Source organism: Patiria miniata, unplaced genomic scaffold (genome assembly GCF_015706575.1).
Source record: "Patiria miniata isolate m_02_andy unplaced genomic scaffold, ASM1570657v1 HiC_scaffold_6, whole genome shotgun sequence".
Classification (NCBI taxonomy): Eukaryota; Metazoa; Echinodermata; class Asteroidea; order Valvatida; family Asterinidae; genus Patiria; species Patiria miniata.
In genome coordinates this window covers 15396590-15419502 of record NW_024037073.1, presented here as the reverse complement: position 1 = coordinate 15419502, position 22913 = coordinate 15396590, and the positions used below count along the sequence as shown (strand labels likewise).

General features: G+C 40.5%; 1 protein-coding gene across 1 annotated transcript; it reads right to left on the bottom strand.

Annotated features, from left to right (window-relative positions):
• Positions 1 to 6804: 6804 nt before the first annotated feature.
• On the bottom strand, positions 6805 to 16711 carry LOC119743289. Its single transcript, XM_038219692.1, has 7 exons — positions 16599 to 16711; positions 15358 to 15470; positions 13047 to 13143; positions 10066 to 10135; positions 8144 to 8206; positions 7282 to 7332; positions 6805 to 6824 (listed from the first exon to the last, which is right to left on the bottom strand). Exons 1-7 carry the CDS (start codon positions 16683 to 16685, stop codon positions 6805 to 6807), a joined length of 501 nt encoding a protein of 166 aa, XP_038075620.1. The 5' UTR covers positions 16686 to 16711.
• Positions 16712 to 22913: the final 6202 nt, after the last annotated feature.

Here is a 22913-nt window from a genome sequence, read left to right as displayed (position 1 = left end):
CTTGACTTTCGCCTTGACACTGTAAGAAATGTTATAAGAAAATGCATAAAATTCTACTTGAGAAACGGTGTAGCATGCTGTATAAGAAACAAAAATGGTTCTTGACTTTCACCTACAGGTACGAATGATGCCTAAAATTCCATTTGAGAAACGGTACGTGTAGCATGCTATATAAGAAACATAAATGGTTCTTAAATTTCACGTAATCGTACGAATGATGCATAAAATTCCATTTAAGAAACGGTGTAGGACTTATGAGAAAATTCTGTGCGAGAAAAAAAATGGTTCTTGACTTACGTATTAAGCATTGTACGAAATGTATATGAAAAAGCATACATTTATCATTGAGAAACGGTGTAGTAAAGTTGCAACTGTGCAAAACTACAATTGTGTCATTTTTGGTGATTCTTCATTTCCCGCTCCATTATTTTGTAGGATGGAGTGATGGAGGCATTATTACCCTCCAAAAGAATGGAGAGGTATCGCCTCCAACGCTCCATTCATGCAAAATAATGGAGCGCTAGGACAATAAGGTGAGGTCACGGGTGGAGTTTAACAATTTGTAATGGCATTCATGACAAGTAACAAACTTAACGAGGAAATCAGCGGATCCGAAGAAAACTTGCGTGCCTGTTTGAATGGAGTGAGCATGTTTTTTTCATTAAAATGCAGTTTCTAAAATTAGCTTTCTAGTCATTATTATTTTAGGTGCTACATATTTTTTTTTAAATATGAAATATATATTTTTGGAGGGTTTGGGTTCTGCTTTTTTTTTAACTCACCCTGTCAGTGGCATGGTGATAAGTTTTGTAGTTAATGTACAGCCATACTCTTTGTCCCCTTTTTCTCATAATCCTTCTAAATACAGTTCTGCAATTAATGGCTGTAAATTGAAATTGCTACTGACGCATTTGCTGTGCACATCAGTTAATTTACCTGTACATACATTTTATGTAAATATTAAACCATGTGTCAGTAATCCATGTACTCAAAAGATACATTTGTAATGTTCAGCAAATAAAATAAAATTCAATGCAAAATGCTCCCATATTAACACTTACCTTCCTGATTAACATTCTGTTTTGGCACTTTTTCCGCTGAAAAAAAATTTGGAAAATCAAACTTGTTGAAATTTCTTACTGTTGTTTTTAATGTCATGCTTGTTTGTACTGCTTCAAATGAACAAGAAACAACCCAGATTAAAAAATAAAACAAATCAATTACAAATAGCAAACAAAAAGCCCTCTAAACTAGCACCACAAGCCACAATGACAATACAAAATGATGATTTGTTATAAAATGGAATTGATCCTCATAAATATTTTGCAAAGAATGGCTTTTTAGACACTGAATATGTTTCAGACTTTTCCTGACAACTGTGATGTCACTTTAGGAACACGTTCTCTTACAATTAATGAAGATTTTTTAAAAAGTGGTAAAATGGCATTTCAAGGATGGCAACAAAAACAAATCCATTACACGAGTCCCTTTAATTCTCTTTATTCTTAGTCATTCTCCCAAAATAAGGGAGACAATTATTCTCAGTAAGAATGAGACGGAGTACAGTTCACGCACTGTACATGTATCTTGACTCAACGACATGCAAAATGCCATGAGCCTTTTGAGGAACCCATGCTCCTCTAAGCATATACTATATAATGGCACTAGTGGCAACTGTAAAATATGAAGCCATTCTGTGTTAATACTTTGACAAGGTCTATTATTACACATTGCGCACTGTACATGTATATATTAGGCCAAACAGGCACGTGTGCATTACACAACCAATACATATTGGCCTAATTGTTACCGACTGTTCATGGATGATATTGGTTGGTCGTGATAACGCCCTCTGGCGGTGGTGGGTTAACGCGGTGGGGTTTATCATGTTTCAAATCATAACAACATCTAGCCCCTAGACTACGTCAGTTCTGAAACAGGGCAATGGTCACATTTACGGGTCCAGAAGTTAACAATCCAGATCTAGTTTCCAAGGCAAAGAAAAGGGAACTAGTTTGTTAACTTCCAATATCCGGTAGCTAATAAACACATATTGACTGGCAATAAGGTCACTATAGTGCAGGTCTATGAGTCCCGAGGGACTGTGAGTGACCAGAGGAGGGTCCTATTTCCCTCTTCTGGTCACTCACAGGCCCAAGGGAGCATAGACGTGCACTAGGGAAAGAATTATGCCAGTCCATATGTGTTTTATAACTCACCTCTGTCCAAAATATAAAATAAGAAAAGAAACCTTTCAGGGTTTTATTATTGAACTGTTTTAATTCAACAATTAACTCATAAGCAATTCAACCGTAAGCAATTCAACAATTGAAGGAGCGCTTTTAGTTCCCTGGATTAAATTTTTGAGTTTGTTTCAGCCAACCCAGATAAAGAACAGGCAAGAGGTGTGTTATAATGTCCACTATATCCACCCCAAAACAAAACCATAATGCCATAGCCATAGCCATTACATGTAGCAATGCTGCAAACCTGGGAAAGAGCAAGCAAGGAGCACTTAGAGAGGATGCAGCTTTTTGACTGGACCAGGGCAGGGTTTGAACTTGTGACCTCCGCATTGCCGTTCTAGTGTTCTACCAACTGAGCCATCCAGCCCTATTTGGTGATTCCCTATTTTGTCAACATATTTGTTCAAGGGGCGCTAGCTCAGAAGCCTTAAACATGTATAATGCCATATAGCCAGAGTTCAAGTACACCCAAAGTCACGATGCTAGCAACACTAGCAATGCTGCAAATCCAGGAGGTTACTAATTTCACATTAAGTGAGGTCAATCATTTCACAGCAAAAGCAATCTCAACGATGCTGAGAGCACATTTGATCAAGCACTACTGGCCGCAAAATGATGGTCAAACACCATCCCAACAATTCTCTTCCCTACATGTAGCTCCCAGCTGTACTTTACATCATGCATGTCTGACGGTAACCAACTGTTGGCTGTTTGGTTAGCTAGACTTGTCCGACCATTAAAATGTTCAATCCAAGAGATTTAACCATGGTTTATGATCAAACTTGCCCTTCAGTTACATGTAACATACCATGATTGCTTGATGCAGCCTAGAAGCAAAGCGGAACTAATGTTCAATACAAAAGATTTAACCATGGTTTGTGATCAGACTTGCCCTTCAGTTTACATACCATGATCGCTTGATGTAGCTTATAGAAGCAAAGCGGATAAAGGACAGCAAAGCATGAGCACAGTAAATGATGCTGCCAAGAAAAACGATAAAGACGTGGTTCATTTGCAAGAATGAGTATAAGAGATTGCAGGAGAGCACAAATATTAACAAGATTGCAAAACTGAAGGGTTGCTAAAGCTTCCTCTGCCTTCCACCCTCCCCACATCTCACATGGAGAACACAGACATTCCTTGCGCCAAATTGCCAAGACATTGGTTTAGATATTATTCATTAATTCCTACATGTAAGACAGTTTACGCATTCCTATTGGTCGAAAGCCCGTCAAGTGGCTGGTCTTAAACGGATGATAAAGACATGGCTAGCTGGTCTTAAACACTTTTCCAGTGTCACATGAAATTTGGACTCCTATGAAATCCGGTGCCTTTTAACGTTTCATTGGTTGAACGTTCACATTCCTCCCGTATGCATGCGCAATGTACTACCAGTGAATCAGTGTTTCATGGTCCAAAATTCACACTTCACCAGCCCAGCTGCGTTTTGCACGACATCGTGCAGTACGCGCGACGCGCACGCCAAAGTCCCTTTAAGGTAACGAGTTGTGGAGGGGCATTCCATATTATAGTCAGAGGGGTGTTTTGTAAAACATGATGTAAAATTGTTGAACAAAATGGTTGGCAACGTCTAGTTTTTGACATTTTTTTGATTTTTGGACCGAAAAGATATTTTTTTTTTAGACCGAAAAGGTATTTATGAATGGGAATAAATATGTGTTCGGTAGGTATTAAACACTCTTTTTAAGACCAGTGGGAGTCTTGATGGGTGATAATTACCCATCCAGACTCCCACCGGTCTTTAACAGAGTGTTATAATACCTCCTGAACACATTTATTCCCTTATTGTTACAATCATTGTAAATATCAAGCAATTGCATCACCAGGTAATCCAAAACCTGAATTCAATAAACATTACTAAAACCGCATTAAACATTGTGTGTTTGGCTAAAAGAGAGGCTGTTGGCTGTGTATATCCCATCAAAAATGAGGCCAACGTTATGGAAACTGAAAATGTCCTCTAAATGGAGGAGCTTTGGAGTGGCTGAGGCAATTTCATATTTTCAAATCAGTTTAGATGTTGCTTGATCAATGAGGTGTGATTTTTTGGTTACTGGGGGTGCTGTCTACCATGCAAAGCTTCATTCAGTCACAAATGAAACGTGAAAAGTAGTGAGAGTTATACTTACAGCAACAGCACTTCTTCCTGTATCGGTAGATTATGCCCAGAACTACTCCAACCAAAACACAGCAAAAAAACATTAAAGCCAAGGCCCAACCTTCAGTCAAAAAGGGAAAGAAAACAAATTGCAGCTTTAGTAAAATTGAATTTAGTTAATTGAAAAGTGCACTTCTTTAAACATTAAAAATACTGCAAGTGAGACTTGCACAATCCCCCAGTATGCTGGCAGGTTTTTTTGTAAAGTCATGCAGTGCCCCTAACCAAAATGGAAGATTTCAATTGTTTTAGTAATAGTGACCTTGACCTGTCGGCCCCAAAATCAATAGGCTCGATAAGACTACCTACCAAGAGCAACCCAAATTTGAAGTTCCTAATAAAGTATTTCTCAAGCATTCATGCTGACAATATGACTCATGAGTGCAAGGGGACAATGATCATGTATTACTTGCATAATTAATGCATCAGCTTAACTTGAAAACAACTGCGTGTTCATTATTTTTCATGATTTGTCATGATCATTTCCTAAGAATGATCATGCATTCAAAACGTTTGATTAAGGCACTTTTTTACCCAGTGTTACAACTGATAATGTAGTAACCAACGGATAACGTATCACCAACCGATAATGTATCACAAATTGACCGATATTGTATCACTAACCGATAATGTAGCAAAAATTGACTGATAGTGTAGTAAAATTTGTATCCGATAATGTATCACGTGTCGTCGGATAATGTAACTACAAAATAACTGTATCCGATAATGTATCACCACGGAACGGATACTGTATCAACCAATAATGTATCAAAAATCAACCGATAATGTATCAGTATATTTGGAAAAGGTGGAAATATTGCAAATTAATTAAAGTCTAATAAGTGTCTTTGCTATGATAAGGTCCCACTCGGGAAAGTTTATCATTAAGAATATTTTTTAACTGCAATCGCACATCCGCGCCGAAATGTGGACAAATTCTTTTCTCCGGACACTTGGCCTCCGCATGGGCTCCGTGCTCCAACCCAAGAGGGCGCATTTTACCACTTTTGAGAGCACCATGTATGGAGATCAATGGACGGGACACAGCATGTGCGAACTTGTATTGTACTTGTTCGCGCGCAAAGTTCAACGCCACTTCCAGAATTTGCCAAGGCTATTAGCCGCAGCGTCTTCGCATGATTGTCAGGCAACGTCGGCGCGCGCATACGTTCAATTTAACTTGCGATGGTCTTACAGACTATTCCCTCCCCCAATAACTTTGCATCATTCAAAATACGCAGTGGATGGACCGGGACCAGTATAGGTCCTCCCCCAACTCTCCGTTTCTTGCCGTTGAAGGGGCACTTGTGCACGGAGCTTATATAGCTCCATGGTAAAATCAAAAAGACTGGGGGGGGGGGGCTGGAGACCACATGACACTGGGGGCGCTGTTCATGATACAGATGTATCAGCGCATTTCAAGCTTTTTGTGCTTTTTCTCCCTTTCTCAGTACTATTTAATACATTTCGGCGGTTGGAAAGTGGAAAAACACCTCAAAATCTGCCCTTTTTTCTCTAAATACAAAATAATGGGGGTGGGGTGATCCAATAGCCCAGACCCCTTTCCCTGGTCAAAAAGTGGGGCTGGATACATAGGACATAAAACAAACATTTGTGTACACCTTTTCCCCGTACTGATACATTATCGGTAGATTTTTGATACATTATCGGTTGATTTTTGGTACTTTATCGGTTGATACAGTATCCGTTCCGTGGTGATACATTATCGGATACAGTTATTTTGTAATTACATTATCCGTCGACACGTGATACATTATCGGATACAAATTCTACTACAATATCAGTCAATTTTTGCTACATTATCGGTTAGTGATACAGTATCAGTCAATTTGTGATACATTATCGGTTGGTGATACATTATCCGTTGGTTACTACATTATCAGTTGTAACACCCAGACTTCAGAACAGATACCATGACAAAATATATGCATTTTTTCCCCCTTATAATTCTTACAGCTGATTAACGTTTTAGTTGAGAAATATTTTCTTTCCTTTTATGATACCAGAAATATCTTCTTGACTTATTTAGAAGAAATTTCTTGTTTAAGAAAAAAAATTGTGTCAAGAAATTATTTCTTATACTACCCAAGAAAAACACTGCTAGCAGTAAGAAAACAACAAGAACATTTTCTTTAATTGCATGAGATTCTTTTCTTGATTCAAGAAAAGAAAAGAGGTTTTCTTGTGTCACTCCCTAGAAAATTTAATGTGAACATTTTTCTGATAGATTTTTTTGATACAAGTCAAAAAATGAGAAAAAAATCTTAGACAAGATTTGTTTTCTAGCACCATAAGCAAAAGAATTCCCCAGTTCTTACTTTGAGAAAAGTGAAGAAAAGAATTCTTACTTTGGATTTCTTAAATCAAGGTTCGATAACCTTTGATCAAAATGTGAAACAGAAGGATCACATATCAACAGCATATCAACGCGGTGTTTGATGAAATTCTAAAAGTTACTATTTGTTAGGATCCAGAATTGGAATGGTTTATGGTCCAAAAAATTTGTGTAAGTCACAGACTCATGCACTGTGAATAAAGCTGAGATCTTGCACATATTAGAATATGGCGTAACACAATAAAAAGGTACACATACACATGGTGATGTCAAAATCGGATGCTAGGCTTACTGTCAGCTCCATGCACAGTGAAATCTCGATAAGTCAAACCTCAAAGAAACAGGTTCAAAATTTGACTTAAGCAGAGTTTTGAGTTGACCAGGGTTGTATATCATTGTTACACTGCTGAAGGGAATGGATTGTTTGTTTGACTTAACAGTTGTTTTGAGTTATCAGAGTTTGACTAGTCGAGTTTTTCACTGTACTTATTACAACTCACCAGGGTAACACTCATGTTGTATTTCAGGAAATGGGCAAGCTGGCTCTTCAGCTGTTCAGTAAGTAATGCGGAAAAAAAAAACACTTTAAATGTTTACTGAATCAAACCTGGAAAGGTCCATGAACTCATCCCTCATAACACAAATTTATCAATCTAGTCCAAAATGAATATGCAATGCCCTAGCATTATTTGAAACTTTCGAACAAATCTTTGTCTGCCACACTAAGTTGAATTATTACATTCCTGAGCACAGCAAATTTGTCATTGAGAGAACGATTAATTTTATGGCTTTGCTTTTGCTCGCAAAAAGATTTTCAGGCACAAAAGATTTTCTTAATGACATACAATGTAGGATTAATTACATTTATCCCAAAAGTAAACTAATAAATTATTATCAAGCCTCTTATACTTGAGTTAAAGATCATACTGGAACTAAACACACCGTGAAATTATTCCATCTGGCTTGAATTGTTATCATTTAGAAGAAATTATGAATTGTACGTGATTTCCAAAGATCAGTCAATTGATTGATCTTTGGAAATAAACATGTGTTACATCATGGTTCTCATATTTCTTAAGTACTTCATTTACCTGTCTCTAATAATAGACATAATTTCCAGCGCCTTGAGTACCTAAATGTTGGAAGATACGTGCGCTATACAAGACTTCGGTATTATTATTATTAGATAAAATTAACGGTGCATACTTAGCGCATGACTTTGCGCCAGAAATGTGTCCCTATTAGGAGTGGTCATCATCTGCTGTTCATACAAATGTACACGGATGAGTCCATACATGGACCTCTTCAAGTGGTGATCTTCCAAACAAAGTTAACTAAATGAAATGCCTTTCAAAATTTCACCTGATTTATTCTCCTCTGTATCGGCTGGGCAACTCAAGTCGGTGCAGTTGGACTGCTCACAAACTGCAAAACAAAATAAAAGTCAGCTACAGTATGACTTACACTGTCCAATAGTTGAAACCACTTAAATGTGAACAGAAAAGATAAATCACCCAAAAATACATTTGGCAAAAAAAAAAAAAAAAAAGTTTTTAAAAGCCATGTGGCTATAGAAACGTTTGCCTGAACAAGACTGTCCCAAAAGACAATGGCAAAAAAAACATGGCTAAAAAAAAAAGATGGCTAAAAAGCAGGCTTCCAAAAGACATTGGTCACAACAAATTACATAGATGGCTTCAAAAGTCACCAGCTGCAGGGGCTGATCAATGCACAAGACGTGTCTTAACTTGGGACTCCTCTTAGTCTTAGGATGAATTTCATCAAATTAAAGATGCACTTAACATGTCCTTGATTGTAACTTCCCCAGCATCATGTCTATTAAACCCATCTGAACTTAAGATCACTCTTAGGGCCGGATCTCATCCTGTGACTATGTGCATTAATTTGCATAACGTCTTAAAATCATGGCACTTTCGACTTAGGACCATAGTTCCAAGACAGGAGACTCTGTAGCTAAATTTGCGCCTTGGGATATATACATATAGCAGCTTAACCATACATTTGTCTCTCTGTTAGTTAGTTATTTAGTTAGTTAGTAACAAACGTTGCAATTGTCTATTGCTCCTACATATTTTGACCAATTTCAAACCAAACTTTGTCAAAGTATCAGTACACAGCCCTAACATGTCACATATGAGCAAACTGAGGTCAAATGTCATCATGGGGTCACAGGGGTCAAAATGCTGATTTTGTTCACTCAAAACACTTCTCCTTCCAGAAATTTAATTCCACAATCACATGACTCAGGTATAAACACGAATTTGTTGGCCCGCAGCTTCCGAGATCTGATCAAGATTGCTAATATTGAACCTTTAAGCTGACAATTTTTAAAAATTATTTTTGTGTGCATTTTTTTTCAATGGCCATTTTGGTAAGTGGTAAAAAAAAACAAAAATGATAAAGGCACAAAATAACATGATACATGAGATTTGAAGGTTTGCACGGTGGAAAGATACTACAAGATAGTTTGCGGTAGCACCATGTGAATAAATCTCTTTGGGAAGTATCGTGGTTCTGAAAAGAACGAGAGGGACTCAACGTTTCGAACAGTATGCTTGGCTTGTCGCCATGATACCTGATATGTAAAATTGGCAATTTCGTCCTTGTTCAATAAGTAACAATTCTCTGAACTATACCTTTATGTGTCTTAAGATAAATTTGGTGAAATCGGTTTAGGATGCTTCTTTGATAGGATCGATCTAAGACAGGGGACTCAATTGAAAGTCCCAAAACGCATCTCGTAGGGTAAGAAACGGTTTGTGATGTCAGCCCATGGCCAAAGCTATAGTTGGCCCCAGCAGGTGGCAACATTTTGCCACAAAAAGACACTAATGGACTAATGGTGTCTAAAGAGGTCCCTTATAAAACACAACAAAAAGACAGCTGCCCCAATTAGTTGAAAAACATAAAAAAAACTGCCAAAGTTATCAGCTTGCCACAAAGAAACAGGATCCAGGCCACTGAATGGGACACCTGTACAAATATCACATGCAAATATGTTTTTCTGTGATAAAAAATAGGAGGAATGGTCAGGTCATTTTGGGGAGTCTGTTGGCTGCAAAATGGATAAAATACAATAAATGGCGCTGTCATTGTAAATGATATACATGTAGCTCACAAAGTACAATAGATCTATTGTACTTTGTGAGCTATATCATTTGTATGACAGTGTCCCATGGTTTGCAATCAGTATGGCTGCTATAAACCACAGGAACTGTGTTTTCTCGATATTCAACTGAAGTCCGAAATGTTGGATGCCTCACCTTCACGTGGGATTGGCCATGCCCGGCAGCCACAAACCTGGTCTGACTTTCCTGAGGCAGGTGTGATAACCTTTGATCAAAATGTGAAACAGAAGGATCACATGTCAACAGCACATCAACGCAGTGTTTGATGAAATTTCTAGAAGTTACTATTTGTTACGATCCAGAATTGGAATGGTTGATGGTCCAAAAAATTTGTGAAAATTGTACAAGTGGACAGTTTAAATTGACCTATCGCTGTTTGTGAGTTAGCCATGCCCCTTAGACAACATGATGGAATTTTGTACGTTAAGTTTTGTTTGTCTCAGATTTTGCATGTTCCGCGTCCAATTGTATATCGTGTAATCGGACAATATTTCACAAGCTGCGTTGATGCAATTCTACCGCAATAAGTTAATCTTCTTTTAGCTCAGTTCTGTGAATAAGGCATATTCCTCAGCGAGTGACAGCACTTTAACAATGCAACTGCTAAAAAGAAGTTTCCTAACTTTGTTTAAATACAAAATGTAAAGATTGTAAAAGTGTAATTTTTGAATTGAAGCAATGTATGTAAACTATAACCCCCAAGTGGCATTGTAACAGAGTCCTCATTCATTCAAAAATATTGCCTCTATATGCCTTTGTGATGTCACTCTGGGTCATCTCCAATAGTAACTGTTCCACAATATGTCTTGTTCGCCATTTTACCGTACGTTTTAAACGGGCGATTGAGGTGAACATTTTCTACTTAAGATTTAGTGGACATTAAGAATACGTAAACTTGAAAATGGGACAGTGCTTCGTAGCTGACTTTATTTATCACTCACAACGTGACGGATGCCATTATTTTGATTTTCCAACGGATAAAAAAATTGATGAAACAGTGGGCACCGCGCTATCGCTAGGTAAGGCCAAGTTTGTGCGGAACACATAACATCAGCGGCGTATGACTAATGTTGTGCAAAAAGACCCAAAACTGAATGTGAGAAAACGACCCGACCCGAAACTGACTTTGGTTCAGATTGAGTTGGTTTTTCCATCATTTCAGTCGGGTCGGGTTGGTTTTGGTTTTTTGTTTGCAAGTTTCACGCCGGGCCGGGTTGGTTAAGCCATCAAGTGAAAAACCCGAAATACCGAAAATCAATGAAACAACTCGGAAGTTCACACGATGCAATATTATTGCAGAAACTGTCACTGTGCCCGGTACAGCGTGCGTACTAGGCGCAACGGAAGGTCACGTTAGGAGTGTTCACTTTACCGCACGGTGTGATTCTTCACCGAGAGTCGACGAATTTCCACAATTCAGGTGACAGGGGTTACTAGTTCAGGCAAAAAAGGCAGACAGAGTGTTCGTGAAATAAAGAATAAATTGCCTAAACCAGATATTCTTTGTTTTTTGGGGTTGGTTTGGGTCGGTTTTTCTTTGAATTTTTTCGGGTCGGAGTTGGAAATTGGTTTTATATCTATAACGTTTCGGGTCAGTTTCACCTGGTCAACCCGGCCCAATCCAAAACATTAAGGAGACCATAAACGCCGGTTCATGTATACATGCTATCGTCCTTGACATCAAATTCATTCGCCGCGAGTTCTATGGTAAGCAGAGCTGGTATGCAGTTATGTTATTAAAAAACAAGTCAGGTGTGTTTACAAACACAAATGCCCCGCAACCGTGACTGTTCCCATGACATAACACCACTCTTTTAACATCAACTTACATGTACCTTGGTCACATGGAATGTTCATTGACAGCATTAGTGTCTTCTGTAGGTTTTATATGAATTAATCCCTAATCCCTATGATCTCAGAATAAATACAAGATTTCGATTGTTTTAGCCACTGTGACCTTGACCCTTGACCTTTTGGCCCCAAATGCAAAAGGCTTCTTAGGATTACCAAGGACAATCCACAAACCAAATTTGAAGTTCATATGTAAAGTATTTCTCAAGTTATCGCGCTGACAAAATTTCTATTGTTTCAGCCACTGTGACCTTGACCCTTGACCTTTCGGCCCCAAATGCAATAGGCTTCTTAGGATTACCAAGAACAATACACAAACCAAATTTGAAATTCATATGTAAAGTATTTCTCAAGTTATCGCGCTGACAAAATTTCTTTTGTTTTAGCCACTGTGACCTTGACCCTTGACCTTTCGGCCCCAAATGCAATAGGCTTCTTAGGATTGCCAAGGACAATCCACAAACCAAATTTGAAGTTCATATGTAAAGTATATCTCAAGTTATCACGCTGACAAAATTTCTATTGTTTCAGCCACTGTGACCTTGACCCTTGACCTTTCGGCCCCAAATGCATTAGGCCTCTTAGGATTGCCAAGGACAATCCACAAACCAAATTTGAAGTTCATATGTAAAGTATTTCTCAAGTTATCGCGTTGACAAAATTTCTATTGTTTCAGCCACTGTGACCTTGACCCTTGACCTTTCGGCCCCAAATGCAATAGGCCTCTTAGGATTGCCAAGGACAATCCACAAACCAAATTTGAAGTTCATATGTAAAGTATATCTCAAGTTATCACGCTGACAAAATTTCTTTTGTTTTAGCCACTGTGACCTTGACCCTTGACCTTTCGGCCCCAAATGCAAAAGGCTTCTCAGGATTGCCAAGGACAATCCACAAACCAAATTTGAAGTTCATATGTAAAGTATTTCTCAAGTTATCGCGCTGACAAAATTTCTATTGTTTCAGCCACTGTGACCTTGACCCTTGACCTTTCGGCCCCAAATGCAATAGGCCTCTTAGGATTACCAAGAACAATACACAGACCAAATTTGAAGTTCATATGTTAAGTATTTCTCAAGTTATCGTGCTGACAAGATTTGTCCGGACACACACACCCACACACCCACCCACCCACCCACCCACCCACACACCCACCCACCCACCCACCCACCCACCCACGGAAGGACAAGGCGGAAACAGTATGCCCCTTCGGCTTCGCCGCGGGGCATAAAAAATGGTAGCCACTCCATCCACCCAAAAATTACCTCTTCATTGGACTCACATGTTGTAATGTTACAACATTCCTCGCATCGATTCATGTGGGGTGCAAACGTCCCATCAGGGCAGGGCGTGCAGGGTGATCTATAACCGAACAGAGAAGACGGGGAACACTGTCAATGGGCGTCTTCATAAAAAAACAAGTCAGGTGTGTTTACAAACACAAATGCCCCGCAACCGTGACTGTTCCCATGACATAACACCACTCTTTTAACATCAACTTACATGTACCTTGGTCACATGGAACATTCATTGACAGCATTAGTGTCTTCTGTAGATTTTATATGAATTAATCCCTAATCGAAATAATCTCAGAATAAATACAAGATTTCTATTGTTTTAGCCACTGTGAACTTGACCTTTGGCCTTTTGGCCCCAAATGCAAAAGGCTTCTTAGGATTGCCAAAAACAATCCACAAACCAAATTTGAAGTTCACATGTAAAGTATTTCTCAAGTTATCGCGCTGACAAGATTTCTATTGTTTTAGCCACTGTGAACTTGACCTTTGGCCTTTTGGCCCCAAATGCAAAAGGCTTCTTAGGATTGCCAAAAACAATCCACAAACCAAATTTGAAGTTCACATGTAAAGTATTTCTCAAGTTATCGCGCTGACAAGATTTCTATTGTTTTAGCCACTGTGAACTTGACCTTTGGCCTTTTGGCCCCAAATGCAAAAGGCTTCTTAGGATTACCAAGAACAATCCACATACCAAATTGGAAGTTCATATGTTAAGTATTTCTCAAGTTATCGCGCTGACAAGATTTCTATTGTTTTAGCCACTGTGAACTTGACCTTTGGCCTTTTGGCCCCAAATGCAAAAAGCTTCTTAGGATTACCAAGAACAATCCACAAACCAAATTTGAAGTTCATATGTTAAGTTTTTCTCAAGTTATTGCGCTGACAAGATTTCTATTGTTTTAGCCACTGTGAACTTGACCTTTGGCCTTTTGGCCCCAAATGCGAAAGGCTTCTTAGGATTACCAAGAACAATCCACAAACCAAATTTGAAGTTCATATGTTAAGTATTTCTCAAGTTATCGCGCTGACAAGATTTATCCGGACACACGCACACACACCCACCCACTCTCAAATTTGTATCCTTGTGGAGACATTCCTTTGTTCTCGTGTAGTAAAGTGTTCAATTTTGAAAGTGAAGTTTCAAAATGCTCTTATTTTAACCCGAATTAGTTTCCTTGGCTGAAATTTGGACTTGATATCCCTTTTCTAAAACTCTTTCATTTGCGACAGATCAACCCACCTTGGAAATTCCTAGTTTTTGAGTAAAACCCATATATCTATTTCGTGAAAACCTTGTGGAGACCTATTCATCTATAGAAATTGCCCTGTGGAGACCTTTACAATGTTTTGTTCCCTATTGTGTGTGTGTCTCCACAAGGATACGAATTTGTAGTCACACACACACCCACCCACACACCCACACCCACCCACACACACACCCACCCACGGAAGGACAAGGCGGAAACAGTATGCCCCTTCGGCTTCGCCGCGGGGCATAATAAAATTGAAGTGTTGATGAACTGAGGATGAACGATGGTCCCGAATCTTTAGTGCTGTTCATTGCGAAATGGACACATTCCTAATCAGAACAATTTTTGCTCCCGTTTCATGTACTTGTTGGTCTCCCTCACCAAACTGGATTTTTGTTCAGGCCACAGACACTCATCCCAAAAATGGTACATGTACACAATTTGCCAATTATTCATTGCTGCATCAGTGTCAAGTTTTTTCATATAGACTGTTTGAGACAACCATTTAAGTGCTGTATGTGCCACTATTGTGTAAACATTAGTGCTGTGCCACTAGTGTGAATTAGTTGCGACCCCTATTTCATTGTCCTCAATATAAATGTTAGTTATATTTGAATGAGACATACATGAAGAATGCAAACAATTCACTGACGTTTAATAATCAAATTATTTTTTTTGCCAAAATTTGATTTATTGGCTACCAGACAATAATTCAGCGCTCTCAGGGTGGGTTCATTTATGTGCAAAATGAAAACCCTTTTTGAAAAGCTTGCAAACGCCCCAAATTGGAATAAAGTAGTTTTTTTTTCTTCATTAAACAATATTGAAAGATTGTAAACTTACCAAGGTGCTTGCAATTGCTTTAAAACCAGCTGGGAGTAGGCAGAGCACCACAAGTTTGGGTACCAAACCAAAATGGTTCTTAACACCATGTTTTTATTGCCATGCCGAATTCAGAAAAGCCAAATTAATTGAGTTTGGCATATGCCAGTACAAGCATCATCTAGAACTGGCCAAATTTAACTTACTTGGTGTTCGTCGGGCTCTTGTATGTTCCTCTAGGACAGTAACACTCGGGGCCTAGGCCTGTCCAACAGAGAGTCTCAGTTCCGTCTCCATCACATTCTCTTTTGCCTGTAGACTAGAAAATGTAAGATGTGCATTTCCTTAAAGAGAAGTCATAGACAATTACGTCTATCCGTACCAGTTATGCATCTTAAGGCCAATGTCAGCATTACAGGGTGGCCCAATAAACATTGTGCATGAAGAAATTGCAGCTTTTCTCAAAAGTTGGTCAGAGTAGCTAATCAAATTTTATATCATTTAAAAGCTGGTCTTGTTTATAATTGGTGAACATATCAAGAAAATCCATCAATGCAAACCAGAGATATCGTTGATTTTGTAAGGCTATACAAAATCCAATTTCTGTTAAACATGTTAACCATGCATGGTTACCTAAAGGTCTCTCTCAAAGACGGCCATCTGAGGAGAACTGCAACTGCGTATTTTACACAATCAAGCACGCATTGCGCAGTGTTGAAAATGTTCCAAACCTGCGCGCTTGTTGCTCGAAATACAACGCAGCTAGCCAACCGGTACATGCCGTATGCGCGTTATGCAAGATGACACTCAAACTGCAGATGCACACGGCGGAAATGACGTCATCTGAGAGAGACCTATAGTCATGACACAACAAATTTCCTGTGTGGGACACTGGGAGGAAGTGTGACTGCATGGTTGTGGGGGGCGTCACGATTTTTTATGCAGGGGAGCTGAGGGGAGGGGGGGGGGGGCATGATGAGGACATTTAAATCTGCCTTAAGCTAGGCATGCTAGGGTTGCACATTTCTTTTATACTACTAGTAGCTGAAGACAAGAGGGGGGGGGGGGGGGGAAGAATGCTGCAACCTGACGCAACTTTTGTCTTCAAACATGTATAATCATCTCCAAGGTGAGTCATTGCAAAAATGTTGAAAAGACATGAATCTGTGACTGAGAAACATTTCTAATGTTGTTAGGAAATACTTCGACAATTTTCTTGACTCTCAATATAATGTGTACACAAACACTCAAGCGGCGTCATCCAGGATACTAAATTCTTGGGGGGGGGGGGGGGGGGTAAAAGAGCCGTTCCTTCCCCCATGGTTAAACAGAAAAAGTGCATGATTACATGATGGCAGTACAGCCGCTTGATAGGGCAGTGTGATAGGCCAATAGTGCACAATTTTGTTAGCCCATCTTTTCCAACACGACACCCTGCAATACTTACCGAGCTGCAAGCTGCATCAAGACCACGAACTAAAGTGAGGGCCAGTATACATGTAGCTCCAGCAAACATGATTGGCATGGTTGCCATGGCTGCTGCAACTTGAAGATTCTGGAGGTTAGTCTGGAAAGTGAAACCAAATCGTGCATAGGATGGTAAAAGGTGACTCAATAGACAAGACACAAATTGTAACACAAATATATTTTGAAATTGTATGCATTTTTGCAAATTTATGCTACTGTTGCGTAGTATTATATCCCAACAACATGGCCTGCAGTTTTGTCTGCCCAGTCCAACATACTAGTAGTTGAGTTTTAATTGATTCCCTCTAGGAGCAAGGCCCAAAGTACAATTTCACCAAATTTGCACACCTGGGTATATGCTGCCTTAAACAATCTAGAGATGATTTTGTTTCCCAACCAAAATGCATTCATGAGGGGGGGAAAGTATAACAGCTTTAACTGCGCGGATTTGATGTAAGGTAATTAAGGGGCACAAGTATAGGAAAGATTCCCATATCCCGCCATCACTCATTTTTCCCTTCAGTGACCTACAATGTATCAGCCATCAGAAAGTGATAATACATGTATGTCCTAAAAAGTCAAAGTTAGCGGGGAATATTGACGGATTTACTGAGAAAACACTAAGAAATGTTCAGACCAGTTTCATACGGTTTGTGCACGGGGTGAAAACGGAAAAGTGATGGCCAGATATGGGCATCTTTCCCAAGTGTACATATACCGATAGCATGCACATCTGTATCATGAACAGTGCCCCCTATTGTCATGTGGTGTCCAGCAAGCCCCAACGAATTTCCACGGCCGGGCAATTTCATTTTAGTCATCCCCCATCCCACTATACTAGTCCCCGGCACCGATTTAGGAAGATGGACAAAATGTTGCAACCTGATGCTTGATTTATGCAATTGTGTATGTTACGCCGCGACTATCGCATCGGTCCCAACTATAGTTGGGACTGTCCCAACTGTAGTGCGGCAGTTGGGTCGGCCCAACTATAGTGCGGCAGTTGGGTCGGCCCAACTATAGTTAGGACTGGAGTTGGCCAGACGCTCGATACAGGGTGTTAATGCGGCATCATGTACTCGTCGTGCATGTACATGTATGCCGAAGGGGCGGCCGGCCTCGTGGTACGTACTGCTTAGTTGGATGAGTTGTCCAGCTCGGTATAAGTCCAGCAACATTTTTTATGCAAAATTCAAAGATTGGCGTGGCCCGGCCCAGCCCAGCTATAGATGAGCCCCACCCATAGCTAATTTCAATGGTTCCAAGTAAAGTCAGACGTGTATATATATCAGAGCTGTAGAAATGTTACGGTAGCTTTACAGCAAGTGATCTATAGTTAGGACTGCAAAATTCAAAGATTGGCGTGGCCCAACTATAGATGGGCCCCACCCATAGCTATGGATGGTTCCAAGTAAAGTCGAACATGTATCAGAGCTGTAGGGAATGTTTTATAGGGTGTAAAAATATTGCAGTGGCCCAACTGTGGATATTCCCCACCCATAGCTAATTTCATGGTAAAGCATAGAGCTCTATGAGTGAAGTCATATCTGAAAAATGCAGCACTTTCTGATTAGCCTATAAAGAGGGTGAGTATGCTTCTAAAGCCAAAAACCCCTACAATTGTACAAACTAAAGCCTAAATGTGAAAATCAAAATTTTGCAAAGTGCGACACTTTTTTGTACATCATCATGTGGATGTGTGGCCTATGTTTACGGAGGCAGTCCAGTAAATAGGCCACATTTTTGGGGCTAGACGTCACATGCCCAACTACTAGCCCTGGTGGACTCCCTTTCCTCCCTACGTAGTCGTATTGCAATGAAGACTTCGTCCAACCTGGGCTAGCCCAACTACCTCCCTGTCAGTCACCTCTACGCCCAAATTATGTAGAATCGTCAAATTTCCAACGAGTAGGATAAACAAGTGCAAGGATCTTCTTACTTAGAAATCGTGAAATGAGCTTAGCGATGTCACGTCGGGTGCGGGCGAGTTATATGCAGCTTAGCTCGGTCCATACTGCATCATGCATATATGTGGGCGCGGCTTTATTATGGTAGTTGGTTGGTTGGTACAAAGTACAAATGTCGGCGCGGTCGTCCAATTAGTGCCGCTGATCTGGCGCGGCGCCCTCAAGAGTTTGGTGACTGCCAAAAACGGCGGAGTCTAGTCGTTTACTCGTTGCACTTGATACATGTGATGTGATAAGTTGATGTGGCTTTTTTGATGGTCCATGTTTTCTTGTGATTATTTTATTAAATGATGTCACCGATTATCATTGCACATGTTTATTGCTACTATAACCACAGTCTTATTTAAACCTTAGGCCATAATATACCAACATTAAGCATTAGCAATTCTCAGGGCGATGTCATGATCGTGAAGTGTAGGGCCCGATTCTAACCATGGTTATGGAGGAAGAAAATATTTTCTTCCTCCATCCCATGTTCTAACTAAGGAAACAAAATCCACTTAAAAACATTATTGGACCTAGGCCTGTGGCGACATTCTCAATAAACAGGTAGGGGCTTTGTCATAGATAGAGGGCAGGGTTTTGATTTTATGAGGGAAATTTGGGGGTAAAATGACGATCGGTCAGCGGCGACAACACGCGTGCGACCCGAAACACACCGCGCAATGTGTACCGTGAGCACGCGTGCACGGCGCGCTGAATCGCAAAGGCACAAACCGCGCAGGAAAATCGTGATTTCTACCCCAGGAATCTGTTCACAATCACAAAACGGGTGTCATTAGAATTGAGAAAGGTCTGCTTTTGATTGTAAAGGTGATTTTTGAACAATAAAAAACATTTTTGACTCGAATTTGATCAAAACAATACAGGGGACCCAGGCGCGGTTCTAGAACCAATATTTTTGGGGGCTACTAGTACTAGCAGGGTTGATCCAGAATTTTTTTCTGGGAGGCGCGCTGAAATGTAGACCGGTTATTTTCTCCAGACAATTAGGCCTCCGAAAATCAATAGGGGGGGGGGGGGGGGGAGCCTCATGCCATATTTTCAATGGGGAGCGCCAATAAAATCCTAAAATCATTCACACTATTTACTAACTATCGGTACAAATTATGCACCCTTGTCACGACTATTTATTTAGGGGGAGACCGTTCGCATGTACATCACAATCCTTCTTTTTCCTAATGCAATTTCTTTTTACGGAATTTAGTTTTTTTTTGGGGGGGGGGGCTGCTTTAGAGCCATACGAATTACGAATCAGAAACAAAAATTAAATCTGGCCTTTGCCAGCTTTTTGGTTCAAAATATAGAGGGCCAGGGGGTCCTAAATGTAACTTATGCCAAAAACAATCTGCCAACATGTGTTGTGATGCATATTTTATTTGTGTTCTCCTCATCTGATGATTATACTAAACCGTTAATTGGCCAAGCAGTATACCTACCACTAGCATTTCACAGCTTCTTAACCCTGCGCAGAGTGACCTGCTGCCCTTTGGGCCCCAGGTAACCGAATTTTTTTGAATAAAAAAAAAATTAGGGCCAAAAACGTTCACCCCCTATCTAATCCTCATTCAACCCGCCCTTGCCAAATCAGCTGGTTCAATGAACTTTGCAGCCAGGGCTACACCCAGGCCGTGTCAACAAACTTTCGACCAGGCCTCCTGCCAAGTCTCATTGAAACATCAACAAAGACCTCAGTAACTTGACACAGTCATCTCCCTTCATAACTGCATACCACAGCCGCCAGTCAATTATCTTTCCAGCGCACTGTCTGGCAACTGTCTGGACACTGTCTGGCACGTGGCTTTTTGTTGTATTGCTATGAATAGGGTCTTGCGTAGTGCGGGAAAGTACCTGTACGAGTTGTTGCAAACGCTGCGCAGGGGTCAAGGTATATCTGCAAATTTTATTTTTGTTTGTCGTTATACCATTTTCAGTTAGCTACAATATGACGGAACGAGCAACGGATGATATGCCAGCCGCAGAAGATGCAGATGTGCCACGGAAGACGCCCCTCTTTCTCTTCTACACCTGTAAGACCTCAGGGAGCAGCTTCTTGAAGCACAAGCTCCTTGACATTGCCGTCCACTGCTGGCCGTATGACGACAGGGCGCTGGACACGGAAGGATCAACCATGCAGATAATTAGGACAGGGAAACTAGATGTGGGTACAAAAATGCAACTGGCCGCATTTATTTTCAGTATTTCGTACTTTATACAATGTAAGACATGCTTCTATAAGCAAAACATCATTGAAAACCCAGTTTGTTTCTGTATTCAATAGGGGACGTTAAACAATAGAGGACAATAGGGTCCCCATTTCCCGAAGGTCCCCAATTTGGCGATGTGTACAAAACATATGGGAGGTCTGCCTAAAAAGTACAAACAAAAGAGGGATAATGGATTAAACTGTTGGCGTCCAAACATTCAGGATTCAAACATATGACAGTGTCAAATGTTCAGTTTGTACACTATTGTGGCCATCTTCGATTTTAAAGATGGCCGCCAAATAATAAATGCATTTACTGATATCTCAGCCTATACCTCATATCAAATCACTGTAGGTGTCAAAACATACATTTTCAGGGTCAGGAAATACAACTCTTTTATTCAGAAGAGACCAAGATGAATTTAGTTATACACACAAAATAGTCAAATTGACGATAACATCTCGAACAGAATACCGTTGATATATACTGCAGTCACCGAAAATACTGTATGAAGTTACACAACATTATATGAGAATAAATGTCCTCACTCACAAAAGTTTACAGTTTAAAAGTGCTCGCCCTAATTCTCACATTTGCAACTGCAGAAATTATTACACTCAGCACCGCATACACTTTGATTCCTGAAGCCACATTATCTAGTGCACTGCAGGCTTTGGAGGTAACAGCTAACATGGTACAGACAGGAACCCATTACAGTTTTTGTTCATGTTCGAGTGCCTGATCCTAAACAGGCATGTCCCCTTTGCTGAAACATCCCTTATCCCTCAGCAACCTGGATTGCGACCAGCAAGCCGAGGATGGGTTTCAAAACGACAAATAAGTGGAGCTATTTTTTGCAGATCATTCGGTCACATATAATACTGTAAACCACCGCCGCCTCCCAAAACAGATCTTGGAGTTGGCCCAATACCTCGCATTTACGGATCATATCGGAGCCCTTCTGAAAGACAGCTTCCTTAATGTTCAGAACAAAACAAAAACGCCATCAACGGCAAGAAAATAGCTCGCTCCGTTGCTGTATAACGCCTACACAAAACAAATCACAATTTAATTTAGACCAGGACACTGGGCGTTTTATCTACGCAGACGATCTTTGTGTTACATCCCGTTCGAAGCCATAGAAGCAATTAAAACTTACCTCAGCACGTAGCCGTCTCTATACTATGAGGGCAATCACCCCCGTGCCAATCTCTATAAGACCCAAATCTACTCGTTCCATCTCAGGAACGTTAACCGCGAAGCCAACCGACCCCTTAACATCAAATGGGCCCTTGGTCTCTTGTAGTCATCCTGTCTACCTTAGGCTGACCCTCCATCGTATCCTGTCATTCAAGTCATCCAAATTTTGTTCCCCGTAACAACATCATAAAGAAATTGAACAACCTCCGAAAGGAGAGCCAAACCACACACCCTAAGATGAACCATTTTGGCTCCGCGCCATTCTTCAGCAGAGTATGCGTGCCCCGCCTGGGAGAGATCAGCCCATCCTTAAACAACATGCAGTTTGATCACTGGATGCTTGAAACCCACCAACACAAGTAATTTGCACCTCCTTGCTGGCATTTCCTCTTCGGATTTCCGAAGGGAAGTTGCCAGCCTTGCTAGGATGTCCAAATATTGCTAAATGACGAGTGTCGCCTGATCCAGGGACGGCAAGCTTCTGCACAAAAGGCTGAAGTCACGAAAAGCTTCCTCAGCCATGTCCACTCCTTCACAACATCCAGAGAAGTGGCAAAACTCTAACACTGGAGCAACGACTGGGAGCAAACGCCCACCGATTGTCATGGTTATACTGTGACAACGGCTGAAAACCTCCCAACAGGTGCTACATCGACATGGGCTCAGTGGAAAACTATCAGCCGCTTGAGAACCAGGACTAGCCGATCACAGACCCGCCTTAATCAAAATATGGAGCTACAAAAGTGGTTCAGCTGCATTATTGTGGAGAGGTACAGTTGCATCACATCCTGTAGTTTCAGAGATGTCTACCTGCCTAGGTTCAAAAATGGCATTGACCCAGTAAACAAGACGGTATTGGGCCGATACCAGCTGATTATGGGTTTGTTGTGGCAGTACCATATACAGTTTAAATGGTACAAG

What these genes read in the sequence shown, in the direction of transcription:
- LOC119743289 (XM_038219692.1), bottom strand. Translation starts at nt 16,685, where the DNA reads ATGGCAACCATGCCAATCATGTTTGCTGGAGCTACATGTATACTGGCC. An exon ending in TTGATGCAGCTTGCAGCTCG is followed by an intron (nt 15,471 to 16,598) that starts GTAAGTATTGCA and finishes TACATTTTCTAG; the next exon opens with TCTACAGGCAAAAGAGAATG. An exon ending in CATGTGAGTCCAATGAAGAG is followed by an intron (nt 10,136 to 13,046) that starts GTAATTTTTGGG and finishes TTTTGATCAAAG; the next exon opens with GTTATCACACCTGCCTCAGG.